General features: G+C 41.2%; 2 protein-coding genes and 1 long non-coding RNA gene across 8 annotated transcripts; 1 reads left to right on the forward strand and 2 right to left on the reverse strand.

Annotated features, from left to right (window-relative positions):
* Positions 1-28: 28 nt before the first annotated feature.
* LOC117792964 (la-related protein 1) lies at positions 29-17,391 on the reverse strand. 6 transcript variants are annotated; one of them, XM_034633318.1, is made up of 8 exons: positions 16,907-17,386; positions 14,930-16,016; positions 7,110-7,446; positions 6,902-6,969; positions 5,716-6,833; positions 5,240-5,524; positions 3,135-5,206; positions 29-2,853 (listed from the first exon to the last, which is right to left on the reverse strand). In XM_034633318.1, exons 2-8 carry the CDS (start codon positions 15,809-15,811, stop codon positions 2,087-2,089), a joined length of 5,529 nt encoding a protein of 1,842 aa, XP_034489209.1. In that variant the 5' UTR covers positions 15,812-16,016; positions 16,907-17,386; the 3' UTR covers positions 29-2,086. The 6 variants fall into 6 exon arrangements, with proteins under 6 accessions (XP_034489209.1, XP_034489208.1, XP_034489206.1 ...); XM_034633317.1 differs by having other exon boundaries at positions 5,237-5,524; XM_034633320.1 differs by lacking the exon at positions 29-2,853 and having other exon boundaries at positions 4,042-4,241; positions 4,723-5,206; positions 5,237-5,524; positions 16,907-17,391.
* Positions 12,367-13,004, reverse strand: LOC117792969. The gene is made up of 2 exons (XR_004618202.1): positions 12,813-13,004; positions 12,367-12,507 (listed from the first exon to the last, which is right to left on the reverse strand). It is a non-coding gene; the product is annotated as an uncharacterized LOC117792969 (long non-coding RNA).
* Positions 17,392-18,493: 1,102 nt separating the features above from the next.
* Positions 18,494-21,140, forward strand: LOC117792967 (glutamine--fructose-6-phosphate aminotransferase [isomerizing] 1). The gene has a single exon (XM_034633323.1). It carries the CDS (start codon positions 18,823-18,825, stop codon positions 20,893-20,895), a length of 2,073 nt encoding a protein of 690 aa, XP_034489214.1. The 5' UTR covers positions 18,494-18,822; the 3' UTR covers positions 20,896-21,140.
* Positions 21,141-21,226: the final 86 nt, after the last annotated feature.

Here is a 21,226-nt window from a genome sequence, read left to right on the forward strand (position 1 = left end):
AACAAATTGTGGTATGCGTGAGTGTGTGTGTGTGTGTGTTTGGTTTATTCTAATTATCTGATGAAAATTAAACAAAACTCAACATAATTTGCGCACTTTAGTGTAATAATTAAAAACAATTTAACCGCAAATAATTATTATACAATTTAAGTAATGCAACAACCAAATTCTGTTATTAGAATAGTGGTCAATATTATTGCTGGATATTCAATTGGTAAGCTCTCTGGGAAAATGTTGTATATATTGCTGTGTGTAGTATACGTGGGTGCCGTGTTGTGTATAATTAGGAAAGTTGGGCGACAATTTAAAAGCAAAAAAATATATTTACAAATAACTAATGTTAATAAAAAATAATAATTATACAGTATGTAATGACATTTTTTGCACTTCTTTGTTTTTTTGGTTGCTAATTTATCGGATGAGCGAAGCAATATCGAAAGAATAACTAATAGATTTCAATATCGACTTAGATTTAGTTCATTTAGTACGATATTGGTATCTCTATGCAGCTCATCGTGATCAACAGTTTTCCAAACTGATCAAAACTTCATCATGGATTTGTCGCTTATTTTTTCAAAAATCGTAGTCATATGTATATCGTATATAGGTAATTATCAGTAGTAAGCTTACGTTTGATTTCTCACATATCTTTAAAACTAATTCTATTAGCTATGCAAAACACATTTCGTTTTTTGTATTTATTTATATTTATATATATATATAAATTTGTTTTTCTTTCGCATTGACTTGCATTTTTTTTTTGTTTATATATTTTTTGAAAGTTTTTAACTTTTTTTGGACTTGACATATGTTTTTCAAATTGTTTTAATGTTTTTTTTTTTCAGAATTTTTCTTGTATTTCAAATTAATGTAACAAGTGCAATAACTTAAAAGTAAAAAAAAAGGATTTCAATTTGGACATGAACTTGTTAAATGCTGCTGAATCGGTTAGCCAATTGAACTGGGCTGGCGGATTGTGAGCTGGGCTGGCCAGAGGGGAGGCAGTGCAATGCTAAGGGGAAATTGCAGATCGCATATTAAATTTTGTATGCATTCTGCACTCATAGCAATTGTTTCATTATTCAATTTGCATTTCGATTACTGTTAAATGCTTAAAAATAACTAAAATTCGCTGGCAGTTGGCGCCCTGCATGCCTCGATATAGGTTTAAGGATTAACAAACGACTGCCTCTTAAATATTACATTACATTTGCGCCAAGATATATATATATATATTTATATATCAACATATATATTCATAGCGGTGCTATATATATATATGTATATATGTGTGTATGTATGTATGTAGATTGAATGTACTTTTGCGCTTGCATTTGATGTACAAAATTGATTTGCATTAAGATCATTTGGTTTCTGTATATTAATTTCGTTTACTTTGTCGTTTGGTTGTAATTATAATAGGGTTATTTATCGTTAACGTTATCGTTACTGTTATTGTTATCGTATCGTTATCTTTATGTTTATATATATGTATAGTACAACAGTTCATGGCATTACGTTCAATTATTGACGCTGCTTTAGTAGGAAATTTGCTTGTTGCTTTTGTTGTTTAGAAAATATATAATATATATTCGGGGGGGGAAGAATTAAAAATAATATTAATATAATATTTGAAACTGAAACTGAACAGAATGAATTTAGTTCATAGCTGATTGGCACTGGGTACAGACCACAGTCTGCCTGTATTTTTGTGTGTTTATGGTGTGTATGGGTTGTGTGTGTGTGTGTGTACTAACTGAAATCTTTTCAGTTAGATTTGAAGAAAAATGGGTAAATGTATCAAAAAAAAAATAAAAGAAGAGAAAATAATAAACAACGGAAACAATTAATCATAACTACTAAACCAACGCTAAGGGCAAATTGCAATAAACAAATTTTCAAATTTAACTTAATTAGGCTAAACGCTAACGGATGTCCCCACACTTCGCTTGACTCGAATACTACTAAAGAATCATATGAATAATAAACAAAAGAGAGAAGAGCTAAATGGACACAAACTCCAAGCTCTATGCTAATCGTAAGTCATAAGTAAACTAAAACCAACTAAACTGGTTGCGTTAACAAATTACTTCTGCGACAACGATGATGATGAGGATGACGACGTCGCCGTCGCTGCTGCTGCTAATGCTGCTGCTGCTGCTGCCGACGCTGACGTTGATGCCACTGCTGCTGCTGATGTCGCATTTGTGGCACGTGCTGCACTCAATTGTGCCCCAACTTGAGCTGGTGCCTGTGGCTTGCCCTTGTGCTGATGCTGGTGCTGATGTTGCTGCTGATATTGACGCTTGTGTGGCGCCAAGCCAGAGTTGCTGCCACCGCGACGCAACTCGTGTTGTGATCCCTGCTGATAATTGCGATTTGCCACCTGCGTTTTGTTGCCCAAAGAGCCGCTGCGAATGCGCACAGTGCTGCTGCCAAAGGAGCCAGTGCGTCTGCGATTCTGTTGACCATATCCACCATATTGATGCTGATTCTGATGATGTTGCTGCTGCTGCTGCTGATGTTGTTGTTGTTGCTGCTGTTGCTGCTGCAGCAGACGACCCACATAATCACTGCGATTGGTGATCGTAGTGTTGAGACGACGTCCACCAGCGGTGATTACGGCGGTGCCATCGCTCTCGGACACACTGCGATGTCTGTTGAGCACACGACCCGGATTAAGGCTGCCAACACCCTGTAGCATCTCATTGATCTCTGGCTCCACAACGCGGAAATCTTCAATGGTCTTGAAACTCTTCAGATATTCAGCCAACTTTGGCTGCACCTCCAATTTCTCGCCGTTCCTGTAGTACTTGAGGAAGGCCCAGAACTTTTCAAGGCCATACAATTGACCTAGTGAGAGAAAGTGAAGGCAAACGATTAACTAAATGTGCCAGGAATGCATAGATATTAAGGTGTATTTTACAAGACTCTAGATATTTAATTTTTCCAACATTTCATATTTGTACAATAATTTAATGCATTAAAAATGTATTTAGACATTTTTAAAATATTCATCTTAAAAATTAACTTTACTTTTTATCTAGTTTACAAATTTTAAATTAAATTTTTTCAATCTTTTGTTTTTATGTTAGAGATTTGCAGAGCATGTTTAACTTATAAATTGTTCTTACCTGTTTCATAGTCGGCAATGGTCTCGTCCTGGAAGTCCTGATACACATTTGGTCGGAACTTTTTCTCCAGGCCGTAGGAGAAGAATCGGAAGAGGCACTCGAGACCATAGCGGAAGCCATTGCTCGCATCATCCAATGCGAGGGTGCGGAATTCATTGTACATGCTCTTGTTGAAGTTCTCGCGCAGGAAGAAGGACCAGAAACGATACAGGGTATTCATCTCCTGCGACTGTCCATAGCCGAGACGACGGCGCTCCTTCAGGCAACGCGAATGATACTTGTGATAGGCCTGCTGTGTAAAGTTGTTCTCCTTGAGCAGCGCATGCGATGGATGCTGGAAAACGGGCAAAGATTGTGGCACCGACGAACCAAACGAACCATATGACGATGTTGTGGGCGACGTGCCAGCCGATGAGCCCATCGATGTGGTGCGTGGTCGATGCTCCACCGTATCGAGCAGCCAGCCCACATGAGCCTCCACTGGCGGATTGGCGGTGTGACGCAGTTTGCGCTTCCTTGGCGTGCGCGGATCAATTGAATGGGAATTGGGTGCAGCATAGAAGCGAGCACGGCGCGACTTCAGTGTCGAGTTCAATGTGGAGTTGAGTGTGACATCAGCACCCACAAGTGTATCATCGGCATCCTGATCTGGATCATCCACATAACTTGGCGGTGGTGGTGGCGGTTGTTGTTGGAGTTGTGCTCCTGCTCTCTTGCCAGCTAGTTTCTCAAAGTCAGCCTGCGAGATGACATTGACGGTGCGATAGTCAGTCATCACATTTGTGGTGGTCCACAAATCCTCCTCATAGTTGACCAAACCATCGTTGATAATGTTCTCCAGATCCTGGGTGATCTTGGTGCGTGAGGTATAGTCAGCGGTGCGATCGTAGCCATCATGTTTGGGTGCACGTCCCACCTGGGCGACAATGAGCAGCTTGTTGATGTCGCGATCGGCAAATTCATAGTCGGATTCATCGTCATCGGAGAAGTTTTCGGTGAAGTTATTGATGCGTCCGGTGGCGGGTATGGGGTCCATTAGCTCCTCATCAAATTGAAAGTCTAGTTCTTCCTTTTCGGCATGGCACTGAGCGGATGACGAAGCAGCAGCTGTTTTGGAGGAGGATTGGGATTTGGTCGTGTAAGCAGCGTTGCCAGATGCATTTAATTTCTTATTATTGTTGTTGTTGTTGTTGTTGTGATGGTGGTTGTTGATGGTGGCTGTGGCTGTTGTTGTTGTTGTGGAAGTGGTGACTGAGGCATTTGTGGTGACTGTGGCAGCAATGATTGATGAGGCGTTGGATGCGGATGCGGATGCGGACGAGGACTTGGACGTGGACGAGGACGTTGTGGTGGACATGCACGTGGACGTGGTGACGGTGTGATTGTTGTTGTTGTTGTTGTTTTTCTGATTGGGCTTAACATTTTTAACATTATTATTATTGTTGCTGTTATTATTATTGTTGAGCGTTTGTGAAAGCGTTTGCTGTTGTTGCTGTTGTTGTTGTTGTTGTGTTGCAGTGGACATGTTGTTGCTGATTGATTTAGTAACGTTTTCTTTTAAAGCGTTTGTTTTGGAGCGTCTCTTTACCTCTTTCCACATGCCCTCTGGCTCCGCCACCAAAGCAGCTGCTACCCCCTCACCGTCACCGACACCAAGACCATTCCCATCAGCAGCAGCTGTTGCAGCAGCTGTTGCAGTTGCAGTTGCTGCCCTTGCCGCACCTCGTTTCTCTGGCGTCGAGCTGTTCTTGGGCTTGACACTCTCGGCCAGGCCGCTTAGATGATCAGCCAGCTCGGCGGCGGCACCAGCACCGCCCTTTTGACCGCCAACCACGCCCTCGACACGCATCGCATTCACCGGATTCATGCCCAGCAGCATCTTGGGCACCTGACTTTGTGAATTCCTTGGCACTGGCGGCGGCGGTATGCTGCTCAATGGCTTTGTGGCCATTGCATCGGTGAGTATAGCTGGCGGTGGTGGCGATGCTGGCAAAGATGCCTCCTCCACCGATACTACAGCCTCACTTTTCAATTCAGTCTGCTTCAGTTGTGGCTTCTGGTCTTGTTGCTGTCCCTGATCCTGTTGCTGCTGTTGCTGTTGTTGTTGTTGTTCCATTATCGACTCGGGAGTTAGGGGCTGTCCCTTGGCATCAAGCACATCGCTAATGGGCCAAATGGTGGGCGTTGTCTTGGTGCGCACCTTGTAGCCCTCGAACAGTTCCAGCTTGTCCGATTCCTTAATGGCGGTCACAATCAATGCCACGTCCGTGGTGAGCGCCAGCACGCGATGGAACGAGGCAATCAATGTAACTGGTATATAACCCTCTGGGTCCATTTTGCGACGCAAAAAGAAGTCACCGGTGAGATTATCGGCGCTAAAATAGTATTCACTAAATGGGAAGGATCGATGGTTAATCAACGTGTTCGTTCATCTTAAACAAGATAGCGATGAGACAAAAGTGGACACGACATTTAAACAGATACAAAGGGACATTCCTGCAACTCTCATCGCATCTCAAATTGATATTGATACATTTATATATATATAAATACATATGTACAAGTTATTTCGACTACTTACACTTGCTTCTTGATGGCCTCCTTGACGCTGGCGGCGTCCATTTCAATGTACGCAGCTGGAACGTTGCCAAAATAGTGTGTGCCCATGAGCACATAGGATTGCGATGAATCTGCGCCGGCTGCGTCCGCCGGCAAATAGTTGCCGGAAGCTAACAGATGGCGTGGTATGCGATTAGTTGGACGACCTGGTCCCGGTCTTGTGAATCCACCGCGCCCTTGCCGACCGCCCCGATACGGCGTCCGGAATCGGCGTGGACCACGAACCCCCCCAGACCCAGACCCAGTCCCGGCTGTCCCGGCACCCGTTGATCCTTCAGCTGCTGCTGCTCCTGCTCCTGTTGCTGCTGCTGATCCCGAGCGCTGCTCATCGTGGGCGGCATTGGCACTGGGGCCGCTGCTACGCCAGGAATCCACGCGCTCGGCCGGAGCAGCAGACGTGCGTGAGTTGTACGCATAACGGCCACCATGTGACCGCGTTGATTCTGTTGCACCTCCACCTGCGGCAGCTGCTGCTCCACCCGATTGACTGTCAGCTGCTCTGGCTGACGCTGGACCGGCACCGCGTTCATTGTAGGCACGTGGCGGACGACGCTGCTCGTAGGCCTCATCGCTGAACCGGCGATTGGAGCGCCCACCAATGGGCTTGGGCCGGCTAGACTTGGCCAGATCGATTTGCAGTGGACGCCACTTGTGCTTGGGTATTTTCTTGTTAATGGCAGCAGCACCGGCAAGGGGGCCAGCAGCTGCGACAGTTGTTGTTGTTGCAACAACAGATTGCTCGGCTTCTCGCTGGCTTTTGGCATCATGACTCGTGCTGGCTGTGACGGCGTTGCTAACTTGGCTATTACTGTTGTTGTTAGTATTGCTGTTGCTTGCAGCAGCTGCAACGTTTGATTCTTGGCTAACTTCGTTAGCTGTGGCAACTGTTGCTGCTGTGACTGCTGCTGCTGTGACTGCTGCTGCTGCTGTTGTTGTTGCTGCTGCTGTTGTTGCTGCAACTTTAGTTGCTGGCTGTTTCTTGGATGAGCTACGCTTGGTTTCGTTCACTGTGGCTTTGCCACTGCCCGAAACACCGCCAATAAGTGTTGGCCACTCACCAACGTTGCTAAAGTCGCTGGCCTGGAAAATTCAATGAGAGATATTGCAATATTGCTGACGGGTCAAATGGTTAGAAATGCATGTAGTACCTTTTGATTGACCTTCTTTTTGTCCTTTACCACTGAGCTGGCAAGCGCATCCGCAATAGTTGCATCAACTGGAATGGAAAGTTTAGATGATTATAGTTAGAATCAGGCCAATCACATCATAACCGACGCAGTTGCGCCAACAAAGAGAGAGACAGAGAGAGGAACAGCCAATGAGAGTAAATTCTAAAAGAGAGAACATTTTACTCACCATTTGCTAAAGTGTCGCTTGTTGTTGTTGCTGTTGTTGTTGCTGCGGTTAATGCTGCTGCTGCTGCTGTTGTTGTGGTTTTTATTGCTGTCTGTGTTGCTGTTGTTGCTGCTGCTGCTGACTGTGGCTGCTGTTGTTGTTGCTGCTGCTGCTGTTGTTGTGTCTTTTTGTTGCTAGGATTGCTACTATTGCTATTCTGTGCGCTTTGATTGTGATTATTATTGTTGTTGCTGACAGTCTGTTTCGGTTGCTGTTGTTGTTGCGTCTTTGGCTGCAAGACACGTTTGTCCAATGGCGAAGTGCCAGCTTTAGGGCTGCCCACTTGTTTTGTTGATATCTGCATGGAAATAAATAAAAGAAGAAAGAATTAAAATATATTGATATTTATTATTCGAACATTTTCAAAAATAATTCTATAAAAGAGTAAAGTGTGAGTCACAGCGTCGACTGGAAAATCAATTCAACTTCGCTTCCTTTTTTTTTTTTTTTTTTTTTGAGTTTGCTCGCTTCCAGCAGCCTCAACATAACCTAGAAAATAATGCGCCCCATCCAAAATAATACCAACAAGAACAACAACAACTAACAAAGGGTGCCTCTTTTGGCGCAGGGAGTGTCCCTAACCCAATTTCGGTTCATTATACATTTGTACATATAGGATATACAGTTGTTTTTTTTTTTTTTTTAAGAAAAGTAATATTACCTCAAGTTATTAACAAATGACTAAAAAACGTTGCTTTATTTTCGGAACTCTGCAAGTTTTTCTCATTATCTTATCACACTGTGTTTGTTTGTTTTGCTGTTGCTTGAGCTAATACTCTCTCTTTATCTTTCGCTCACTCGCGCACACAAATTGTTTAAACAAATGCCTGTTTATTTATAACTTTATGGAGCACTTTAATAAACGCGTGCGTTCTCTTTAACTGCTCGTTGAATTCTGTGCGCCAGCAACGAACGAAAGGCAACGACAAAAACTCTGCCTCTGCCTCCGTCTCTGCTTGCGTCTCTGCTGGCGACGCGTCGGCTGTGCACGCGTTGGCTACGTGAGCAAAAACGAACACAGCAAAGATGAAAAAAAACAACGAGGCGCTCGCGGACAAAGAGGGCCAAGCAACAACAACTGGTTTAACAAAGCAACAACAGTGAACACATAAAAAGTATATATGTATGTGTATTCAAAATAAAAACAAAAAACAGCCGATGCGCCGGTTGCGCATAATACACAGAGAATGGAAGCGAGCGAGAGAGAGAGAGAGAGAATATCGAGAGCGACGCAATTTGCCGGGCCAAGGCAGCGAGAGACACAGCGCAGCGCAGAAAGAGCACCCTGTATACATGTCTACATATATTATGGTGGATACAGGTTTTTATGTGTATGCCCACGTAGTCGAGTGTTTTTTTAAAACGCAGTTTTCATATCGAATATCTACTTAATGTTGACTAATTAAATGAAGGTGTTACTTGCCAAACATCAGATCAATGCGAAACACAAACAAATGGCAAATAAACAAAAACCCAAAACAACAACAACAACATCAGTTGTAACTGCAACTGTAATGTGAAAAATGGAGAGCAAAACAAACAACATGTGATTTTCGGCACGTAGGCCACAGACGCGAGAGCAGCAGCCGCGGGTGGTGGAAAAACTTGTCAGGCAAGAGCTCAATTTCAAGAGAGAGAGAGAGAGAGATAGAGAGCGAGAGAGAGAAAAAGAGAGATCCCCAAACAAGTTGCGCGTTGTTTTTGATTTTTGTCGAATTTGTAAAATACTTTAAATTATATCTATTGGGTTTACTTTGTTTTTTAGTTTCCCAAATCTAAAATAAACTAATGCGACAAACAGCACGTAATCATTGTGTTTAAAAGCTTCTATAAAGTAAACTCCACAGAGAAAACCCAGCTCCTTTCAAATGCAGGACTCCCTCCCTAGTATGAATCATACCTCAAATGGTATCAGAGTCAGTAATTTTCCACTCAAGCAACACACACATGTACATACACACATACATATACGGGACTACATTTCCCATAATACACGTGATATCAGCATGTTGTTTATTCAAACATGCCTACATACATTTGAACATTCTTGTAAGTATATTTATATAAGTAGATTTACTAAAAGCAAATTTATTTATTGCTCTTATCTGTGCCAAGAAATTTTGAAAACCTCTGACGTATTTGCCATTTAAAAATAAAACATTTAAAAATAAAATACGATTTTACTTAGATTAGAGAATTATTGTAAGGTGCATAGTAATTTTGATAATTCAAGGGCATTGATTAGAACAAGTACAGTAAAGACTTTCTCTAGTAAGTCAGCAAATAATATGAAGTAGTTTCCATTATATATTTGTTACATTAGACAGACTAAAACTAGATACATGACGAATGTTATTTAAATAAAGTACGTATATCGAAACATAAAATTCTGGGTCTAGAAGACATGCTTCAAGGGCATAAAACAGGTGAATCGTTGACTTATTTTTAAAACAAAAGACAGTTTTCTAGATAAAAAGGTTCTTTGTTTGTATATATTATATATTGTAGACTAATCTGATTCACTGAGTCCTGAAATAACGTTCTTTCGATTTGTTCAGTCAGTTCTTTATTTTGGCATTCACTGTATTTGCAGAGCACAAACTGAATGAGTTGTTAATCCATTAATCATAAACATATATGTATGTGTATAAGAATGTGTTCATGTTGATTTACATTTCTATAAAACTCTTCACAAGTCACGAATCAATCGAAAGAACCTTGAGAATATTTGCAAACCAAAAACTTGAACTTGCCTCTCGATTTTATTCGGATAGAAGTCGCGAATACTAAGACGCAATAGAGTTGCTGTTATTGTAACACTTTAAAGTCGCAGAGTATATATGTACATATATATTTTTGTATCTATACATATATGTAGTTATCAGATCTATCCATTAATTCAGTTCCACAACGAACGATCGCTGAAAGACAACTGAGGCGAATCTAAAGCAAAATAACCATTATAAGTGTCCCCAACTATAGACGTTGTCAGTTAACGTCGCAGTTGGCGTCGCAGTCAACGTCAACGGCAATAGAATCAAGAACCTAGAAACTAGGGAGTCGGCCGGGTTTTGAAAATGAAATCGTATACAAAATAAAAATAAATAAAACAGTAGCAAAACAAAAAAAAAAACGTGCAAATAGATCCACATTCTCATTTAGTCTATTTGTAGGGTGTAGGGAGCGCGCGGTTTAAATTGTATCTTTCTACGCTTTAGGAAATTAAAATAGATTGCCGAGCTAAACATACCGGCCGCAAAAGTCGTTGAATATATATATATGTATATATATATATACATACATAAATTGAAATCCTCGTATCTAAGTACTATATTTGAGCAACAGCAACGTGCTTATAATCAAAACAACGACTTACTAAACATACCCCTTACATTCCGAAAGGGGTGTGGCCTCTGACCAGCAGGTTTTCAACTGATTGTAAACTCGGCCGGGCAACGGCTCGCAACAAAACCAACAGAACATGTCTTATCAATTGAATGGCAAATAAGAATGTAGTAACTAATGGCTATAATAAACACTACAAAACAAGAACATTATACCCAAACAATATACCCTGTACATAGCATAAACTCATCATATATTAATTCTCTGCACAAATAATTGAGCAACATTATAATTAACTTAATTGAGCATTAATTCCTGCAATTATCAGAAATGTCCAAATTGAATAATTTTTGAATTTTAAATTCTTCATCAAACCAATATTATTTCAATAGACTTTTAAAATAAATTGTATATTTTTGGTTTCACAAACACCAAATACAACCAGCAAAATAAAGTCAATCAGGTAAAATTGGTAACGTTCAATTTTTCTGGCCTTTTTGATAGCTAACAAAGACAGACAAGATCACATGAATTTTCACAAATTTATTATACTCCTTTTAAGCAACTTTTCCATGAGTACAGGGTATAAAGAGGTCAATACTTGAACGTAAACAAATTTATGAGTATTTTTCAATTTATTTTTAGATATTTTTAGTACTATTTTATTGGATTAAACGCAATTGCAATGACAACAGGCTGACTAACTGGAGCCAACTGAAGGCAGCGACTCTAATTGCTTGTGTGTGTGTGTGTGTGGGTGTGTGTGAGAGGGCGAGTTAGAATATATTATTCTTGATAATGTTGTGAGCTTTACTTAACTGCGTACCTTGCTTATCTCAAGGCAAGAACCAAAGAGTGTAGCATTATTATCGAAGCTTAGACTCGAAAGTCAAGAGGAATTAACGATTCTCAGTTAACATTCTTATATACATAAGCTTCAGTTACTGACAGAAATGTGTTAACAATTTACCACAAACTAAATCAAATAATAACATATTATTATGTTTGAGCATTTAAATATACACATTTATATTATTCAATTTCATTCAAAATATTTCATTTCAATTAAGTCATTATTACTGTTCAATAATATCTGTTGAATTAATTCGTATCACAATCGTTATCAAAACAGGGATTAATGACCGCAGATAATGAAACTTTGCAATTGAAAATACTACAAAGTTATATAACTCACCTATAGAAAAAAAGACTATTTATATGTAAAACCCTAAATTAAATTATAAACATAATTTCAAATAGTAAACTTATAACCAATTTCCACAAGGCTTTTTTAATTAAATTCAATTTTTGATAAGCTCGATGAAACATTATACAAATGTTTTTATTTGCCGGCAATTGGAAAATAGGTCATTTAACTCCCCGGTTTATCAGGCAAATTTATAATACATACATATTATTATGACAAACACATAACAATTGAAAAGATATCATAATTATTAGTGGGGATATTTTAGACATGGATTATTCTAAATTTAAACGACCAGCTTATCAATGTCAATATCTAAAAATACACAACCTTTCTCACTAAGGTTCTTATATTTATGTGCAACATTGTTCATTTATTTATCGCCCGCACAAATAACTGTAGGTTTAATAATGACAGGTTTCAAAAAAACAACAATAAAAATGTTAACTTTGTATGGAGATTTAAAAAATCAATAAAATTATTTTGTATCGCTTTATTTATGATAAATCGGCCATTATTTGGTTTTTTATTATTTTGAGATATACCCCTGCTAACAGACCATAACCAAAGATTTAAATAAATGTACATTAAAACAATTAAATACAAAACGCTTAATTCATAATCACTTGAAGCTTTTTGCATATTTACTTTTGTTTTCATGTTTTCTTTTTGTTGTTTGTTGTTGGTCGTTTTTGTTTATGTTGTAACTTTTACACGTTTTGTTGTCGTACTAGTTTTGAATTATTACCACTCTTTACAGGAAATTTGTATTAACAAGTACACGTATAACTCAATCAATGCAAGTTACTGCCACGGTATGAAATTCGTAATAAGTAAACATAACATGAGAACAGGCCGCACACATAAGAAAATGTGAAAGAGAGCGAGAGCGAGAGAGGGAGAGAGAGAGAGTAACACGTTGTTGATATCAACAAGTACTTATACAGTACATATGTATGTCAGTCTGTGTGTTTATATATGTATGTATATGTATTTCGGGTATTAAATTCCACGTTTATATTTTTCTTCGGCTTGTAGAGAATATTCTAATTTACATACATACATATGTATATTTATTATTCGCAGCACAACAGAGCGATTTTACAACTCACCACAAAACAAGTGTGGTGAGTTCACGAGGGGCACGACACACGACACACGACGCACGACACACGAAACACACGTGCTGCTGACTTGTTATACACGACGAATTTAGTAGATCATTGATCGTTTAACAATGTTTTGGTCAGTTGTAGATTTTGTTTTTCTTTTGTTATGTCAAACAGCTTAGGATTTTTAATATTGACTACGTCTACAAATGTTGATAGTAAATGTCGCACATGTTACGTTGCGAACGTTTGAAACGGCACACGTCAACTGGTTGATTTTGCTTTTGGATTTGAATTCGCAGCGCTGCGCTGCAGCGACGACGCGACGCAACGCTGACGCTGTGCAGCGTCGGTAGTTAAAAACAAGAACAGCAGCCATAAAGACAAGTCAAAGCGTGTTAGTAACAGGCCAAAACAAAAACAATAACAAACGGAAGCAAAAGCGAGAGTTACTCCAAGTATTATTGTCATTGTGTTTCTTGTTGTTGCAGCTGTTATGACTGTTATACTGACATACTGTCATAAAGCTGTTCACCTCGGCAACAGCGCAATCTACGAGTATTTTGAAACAGACGCTTCTTCTGGCTTATTAATTAGTCTAATTAGCATGATATAATTTGCATAATGTAGGCCAACAGTGTCACTTGCCTTGTCCGAGGTTGGTCTATGAAATTTGGCCAAACATTCAATGTAATAAAATAAAATAGAAATGCAAAAGAAATTGTACATAATCAAAAGCATAAGATATAATCATAGATATTAAATCTTACTGACTCTCTCTCTCTCTCTCTAACAGCAAAATTTGCCACACCCTTTTAATATGCATTTTCTTCTTTTCTTCTTGCACTTCTTTCTTCGCTCGCTGTTTACTTCGTCTCTTTTTTCGTTATTTGATAAACAACAACAACAGCTAACGACAACTGCTGACGTTGACGTCGACAGCGACTGCGACTGCCAGCGCAGCTGCTGACCTTGACATTTATTTTTAACTGTACAATTTTACTTTTTCTCTTGCTTGTCGTTTAAATAAACGGAAAAAAGAGCAAAATACAAATAACAACAAGAATTACGACTAAGCAAAAGGAAACGCGAAAAATTCAATTAATTAGAACGAAAAAAAAAAGAGAAGACGAGAATCCGCACGTAATAAGAGCAAAAAGGTAATAAATAATCACCGAAAGTGAACAGACAGAGCAAAAGACAACAACCGATTGATGTTGTTGTTGTTGTTGTTTTTTTTTTTTTTGGTGGGGTTTGTCTTCTCTTCATTTATTCTCGAATTGCATAATATCGCAAAATAAAAATAACTCAAACAAAAAATAAAGCACCAGCAAAAAATTGTGTTTTATTTTTGAAATTGTCTGTTTTTGCTTTGTTTTGATAAAATGCTTCTAGTCAAATATTATGCAATTCAACCGCAAACGAATTCACTTCACACACACACACACAAACATTTTAAATGTACAGTTGATCAATTACAGAGATACAAATCACAGTACACATTTGTTATGATGCACAAAGATAACACAAAATAATAAAAAGCAAAACAAAACAATAACGTGTTTTCCCCCACCCTCTCTTGTCGTGTGTATTGCGTGTCTTGTTTTGTTGTCTTCTTCTGCACTTGTGTTTATCAGCTGTTATGCTTTGTGCCATTGTTGTTTGTTGTTGCCATTCTACGCATATTTGTTTACCAACAGTTCAATAAACAAAACAAAAACAATGTCGTTTATGGGCATTCCCCCATACACTCTTTTGTCTTCTTTGTTATCTATTTCATCATACTATATTACCCTATTCTTGTATCAATATGGAAAATGTTTAAAAGGAAAATTAAAAGCTTTTATTTTTATTGTTTTAACTGCAATTAAATCAATAGTTCGATAATAGAAACATACAGTGGCTTCCAGCTTTATTCAGATGTAAACAAAAAATTAATAAAAATTTGTAATTAGCTTAAGTTTAACTAGTGGGCGGTTACAGTCGAGCACGCTCTACAGGTACTCCTGATCCTAATCAGGGATGAATTCATTTGAAATTTGTAATACGTTAGAGTAGTGGGTCATTTAAGCTGAAAGTCACTGTGTTTGCATAACAATTATTATTGGTGCAAGACTTACCTTCCAAGCGTTAACCTTTGGCGGCGGCGCTGCTATGAAGCGCTTTGGCTGCGCTGCGGCGCCGGCGCCAGCTCCAGCTGCTGCCGCTGCAGTCGACTGAGGATCGGCGTCGCCTGGTTTGGCGTCGCTGCCGCTGCCGCTGGCGCTGCTTGTGGCCTCCAGACTGGCGCTGGGTGAGGTATCAGACTTTCTTTGTTCCTTGTGAGTCTTGGCAGCGTTGCTGTTGTTGTTATTGTTGTTGGCGGCAGCAGGATTCTTGCGTGGACTGTTGCCGCGTGCTGCACGGGAGCGAACCACTTGTTTGCGTCCCTCAGCTTCGCTGCCGCCGGCAAGACGACGACCCGCTGCTGACTTTTGACCCTGGCCCTGACCCTGGCCGTGACCTTGACCCTGACTCTGTCCTGGACCAGAGCCACTGGCTCCACTCGGCTGCTGCTGCCTGTCACGATTCTCACGATTGTCACGATTCTCACGATATTCGCGTCCTGTCGGCTTCTCCTTGCGCGCCTTTTTGCGGTCACGGCGATGATGCGAGAGCACGGGCAAAAAGTCATTATTGTCGTCCATTTCAGATGAGTTCTCAGCGGTATTGTCTCCTCCGGCGGCAGCGCGTTTCTCCCCCACATTGGGCAGATCCTCGACGGCGGCCTCAGCGGCAGCGGTTTCCTCGCTCCACGATTTAAGCGTTTTCAAATTCGGTTGATTCTCCTTATTGTCAACGGCTGCGACGGCGACGGCGGCAGTGGCAGCGGCAGCGGCAGAGGCAGCGACTGAGGTAACTGCCTTCTTGCTGTCCAAATTCTGCACTACGTTGGCGTATGATGCAGTGGCAGCGACAGAGGCAGCGGCTGCTGCGCCGGCATCTTCCTTGCTGCTTGACATGTTGTTGCTGCTGCTGCTGCTGTTGTTGTTGTTGCTGCTGCTGTTCTTCGAGAGTAGGCAGCTCTCGTTGCACTACTCCAGATTGTTGGGTGTTGTTGTTGTTGGTGGTGTCGTTGTTGTTCTTGTGATTGGATGGGGAAACTCTTTGGTGCTTCCTTGCCACACAAATTTGCAACGAGATCAAACAAACGAGTTGCTGTTGTAACTGTAAATTTCAAAAACGTAATCACATTAGCTTTTGTTGTTGTTCAAGCACACACAAACACACAGACACACACACAAATTTTTTGCCAGTCAACTTTTGTATTAAGAAGAAGTTCAAACTAACTGCATTCAGCTTACGTTTATTTCCCCTTAGCAATGTGCCATATTTCCCTTCCCCTTCGCACCCCTTTCTATTTGGTAAAGTGCTTAATGCTTTATTAATTTAAAGCACATCACGTAAAATTCGATTTATTTTCAATTTGCACGCTCCTTTTGGCAATTGTATTCTGTTACTATGCACTAGTTTTCGCCTCAGAAATGGTACATTATACGCCTCTAATGAAGCACGATAAATTGATACGAGAAGCAACTGAAGTATAAAATATTATGCAGCCACACAGAGTCAGTCGCAAGTGAGGTTAAGGCGCGGCGAAGCAGCAGTAGCAGCAGCAGCGATTGCCCCCCACACTAGTACGAAGCAGCAGCGCAAAAAGCAACAAGCGATTAGTTGCGGTGCTGCCAACTTGACCCAAAGTGGCCACACTACAATTCTGAACGCTTGAATTTAAATGCGACGCAATAGCCAATATATAAAAGAAGATCGTATCTAAACATGATTAAAACATTGCTGGCAGATAGCAACTATAATTATGAAAACTTTTAGCACGCAGTGAAAACAACAAATGCGGCTAGCGTGGTTATGCAACAACAACGCTTGCATCGTGTGCATCCCTGGCCAGCGAACAGCTGTTTGTGCAGCCTGTCTGTCAGTCTGTCTCGCTGCACTATTCTCTCCGAGCTCAAATTTCAAATAATCACTTTTACGCACACACACACATACGCACTTACATACACTTAATTATATTTATTTCATAAACAAAAATTACGCACCAAGAATTTAAATCACAATATGTGTATAGTGTTTCGTTTCGGCAACAAGACGAAAACAACACGAGAGAAGGAACACAAAATTGATACACAATTCGAGTTTTGCTTTGCTCTTTGCTTTGCTAACGTTTCACGTATGCGTTGGTTGGCTGCTGGTTGTTGTTGTTTTTATTTCTCGTATGCTTTGCTTTTGCGGTTTTCGTACTCTTCGCACTCACACTCACTCGCTCTCGCTCGCTCACTCACGCGCTGGTGGGTTGGTAGTTAGAACGTTTTTTTGGTTACGAATTAGCTCAAACGCAAATTATTTCGCACAAATTGTCACAAATTGCAATGATATTCAGTTACTAGTTAACACGGTAAGCACTTGTTTATGTTTTAACAGCACTTTGCAGCATTATTTCATAAAATCTCGGATACCGAGCACAGACATGTGGTTTTTACCCGTCGCGGTCGAAAAGGAAAGAGAGACGAGCAACACAATGCTGCCACCTGGCAGAAAAAACATGTGGCAGCCTTGGTTTCCAGAATATGGTTCATTCCCATATTCAGAACAAATTGCGATATGAGTTTATTTTGGATATTCATTAAATTTTTTGAAAGAATTTTTACTTTCTGTAAGATATGTTTTTGAATAATCAGATTCATATTTTTGTACTTTAACCTCCGAAAAGTTACACTTGAAAATTTTCATATATATATTATTATATAGCCAAAGCATTGCCTAATGAACTAAAATATACACATTTAAATTGTGCGCCGAACCGGCTTAGTTCAAATTGTACAGATTATGTTCAATAAACCATTTATTTTGAACAAGCGAACCAGTTTTTCCAGTGCTGCCAACTTTTAAGGGGGAAAAATTGCTGTTTAGCCAACTTATTTAGTGTCTACTTTTAAAACCAAACATAGGTGGCGTATTTTTTTTGTCTCGCAATCAAAAATTTAAAATTTATTTGATGCAAACTTTAAAATGCAAAAACTTGGAAATTAATTAACATTTTGATTAAAATTTAAAGTTGAAAATTCAAAAAAATATGTATAAATTTTAATGAAGGTTGGAAGCTCGTGGGTTGCCAAGGGGAGAAAAGTTAAAAACTTTATTGTAAAAAAAAAATATCATAAAATCGAGAAAATTTCAAAAAAAATTCTGCAAAAACTTAAAAATTCAAGCTTCAAAAATGAGAAAAATTTCAATTCAGTCAAATTTTCGAAGCTGCAACTGAATTTTTTTTGTTAAATTAGAACAAGTTGCCAGATCGGGAGATTCTGTAGAGTGGCAGCCCCAAATAAAACTCTAGTCTCTACAATAAATAAATGAAAATAAACTTAAGCATGCATTCACAAAACTTGGCCTAAATCTAGCTGGAAAATTAAACAATTCTTAATAAATTAAATTTATTTCCTTGCGCGCCACGATTATTTATGGATCCGATTTATTTTGCACATTTGATAATTGTTATCGTAGAACTATACAGAGTCGCACACAGAAATGGCAAGTGTGGCAGCACTGCACCGCTTTTGTTTGCATTGGTTGGTTTTTTTCTTAATCTCTGTTATCTCTTTAAATGCATTACTTACGTGTAACGCCAAATGGCAGTACACGCACACAGTTGTGTAAATCTTAGCTAGAGAGATTGCCAGAGTTCGCTTACGTGCCATAGAATTTAATGATGCAACGGCATTCTGATTTGTTTACATAGCGCACGTCAGCTGTTGTCTGTCCGTGTGTGTGGGTGCGGTTGTGTATGTGTGTCGGAATACTTGGAAGCGAATTTTATCACTAGCGGAAAGAAAAAATTCCACATAATTATTTTGCTGAAGCCGCAGTTTACACAAAGAAGCAGAGCGACGAAGACGTGGCCCCAAGAGAGAGAGAAATAATAATTAAAGAGATAATTGAATAACTATTAATTACAATGTGCGGAATCTTCGCCTATCTGAATTATCTGACGCCCAAGTCGCGTCAGCAGGTGCTGGAACTTCTGGTCAATGGACTGAAGCGTCTCGAGTATCGTGGCTATGACTCAACCGGACTGGCAATCGATGCACCCTGTGATTCCGATTCCGAGGATAACGGTAATGAGATACTCATGGTGAAGCGCACGGGCAAAGTGAAGGTGCTGGAGGATGCGATTGGGGAGGTGTGTCTGGGAGAGGGATACTCCCAGCCGGTGGACATTCACATTGGCATTGCGCATACGCGCTGGGCGACACATGGAGTTCCCTCGGAGGTGAACTCGCATCCGCAGCGATCGGATGTGGAGAACAGCTTTGTGGTGGTGCACAATGGCATCATAACGAACTACAAGGATGTGAAGACGCTGCTGGAGAAGCGGGGCTATGTCTTTGAGTCCGACACGGACACGGAGGTCATAGCCAAGCTGGTGCATCATCTGTGGCAGTCGCATCCGGGCTACACCTTTGGCGAACTGGTCGAGCAGGCCATCCAGCAGATCGAGGGCGCCTTTGCCATTGCTTTAAAGTCCAAGCACTTTCCCGGCGAGTGCGTCGCCTCGCGTCGTGGCTCCCCGCTCCTCGTGGGCATCAAGGCCAAGACAAAGCTGGCCACGGATCATGTGCCCATACTGTACACCAAGGCGCATCGTCCACATGGTCAGCCGCAGTTCCAGATGCTGCCCAGCGGCGGCGGAGCACGGAATGTGGATGTCAGCGCCGAGTTCCAGCCGCTGGAGCACAAGGAGGTGGAGTACTTCTTTGCCTCGGATGCCTCGGCGGTGATTGAGCACACGAATCGGGTCATCTACCTGGAGGATGACGATGTGGCTGCCGTTAAACACGATGGCACTTTGAGCATTCATCGTCTGAACAAATCCTTGGATGATCCGCATGCTCGGGAGATCTGTACACTCAAGATGGAGATTCAGCAGATCATGAAGGGCAACTACGATTACTTTATGCTCAAGGAGATCTTCGAGCAGCCGGAATCCGTGGTAAATACGATGCGTGGACGCGTCCGCTTCGACACGCAGACCATAGTGCTGGGCGGGATTAAGGAGTACATACCGGAGATCAAGCGTTGCCGGCGTCTCATGCTGATTGCCTGTGGCACCTCCTATCACAGTGCGGTGGCCACACGCCAGCTGCTCGAGGAGCTGACGGAGCTGCCCGTCATGGTGGAGCTGGCCTCCGATTTTCTGGACCGGAACACGCCCATTTACCGGGACGACGTCTGCTTCTTCATCTCGCAATCGGGCGAGACGGCGGACACCTTGATGGCCCTGAGGTACTGCAAGCAGCGAGGAGCTCTCATCGTGGGCATCACCAACACCGTGGGCAGCAGCATCTGCCGGGAGTCGCACTGTGGCGTCCACATCAACGCCGGACCGGAAATCGGCGTGGCATCCACCAAAGCCTACACCTCACAGTTCATATCGCTGGTGATGTTCGCGTTGGTCATGTCCGAGGATCGTCTGTCGCTGCAGCAGCGTCGCCTCGAGATCATCAACGGTTTGTCGCAGCTGGACACGCACATCCGGACGGTGCTGCAGCTGAACTCGCAGGTGCAGCAGCTGGCCAAGGAGCTGTATCAGCACAAGTCGCTGCTGATCATGGGACGTGGCTTCAACTTTGCCACCTGCTTGGAGGGAGCACTAAAGGTCAAGGAACTGACCTATATGCACAGCGAGGGAATCCTCGCCGGAGAACTTAAGCACGGTCCTTTGGCCCTGGTGGATGATGAGATGCCCGTGCTGATGATCGTGCTAAGGGATCCGGTTTATACCAAGTGCATGAACGCACTGCAGCAGGTCACATCCCGCCGGGGTCGTCCCATTCTCATCTGCGAGGAGGGCGACTCCGAGACGATGTCGTTCTCCACGCGTTCGCTGCAGATACCGCGCACTGTCGACTGCCTGCAGGGTATACTCACTGTCATCCCCCTGCAGCTGCTGTCCTATCACATTGCCGTGCTCCGTGGCTGTGACGTCGATTGTCCCCGGAATTTGGCCAAGTCCGTAACCGTTGAGTAGGTGGATACCCTTACCGGTGAATCCCCTTGCCGCGCCATAAGAAGAATTCCATTTTACTGACCGCTATAAACCAGAGCGATATGCTTTATGTATTTTATTAAAATATATTTAGCCTTAAGTTGAACAATTTGTTTATTATCCATGTAACCCTTCAAGTAGCCATTGCATTTCTTAGAATATTGTGCTGTCAAAAGTTAATTTCGTGTGTTGTGCAATTAAAGTTATAAATGTATTTCTATTCCCAACATAATCTACTAAAGATTTTCATTTTTTGATAATTATTTTTCAAGAAAAACAAATATAAAATAACATTTCAAATGTGATTTGAATT

Source organism: Drosophila innubila (genome assembly GCF_004354385.1).
Source record: "Drosophila innubila isolate TH190305 chromosome 3R unlocalized genomic scaffold, UK_Dinn_1.0 2_E_3R, whole genome shotgun sequence".
NCBI classification, from domain to species: Eukaryota; Metazoa; Arthropoda; class Insecta; order Diptera; family Drosophilidae; genus Drosophila; species Drosophila innubila.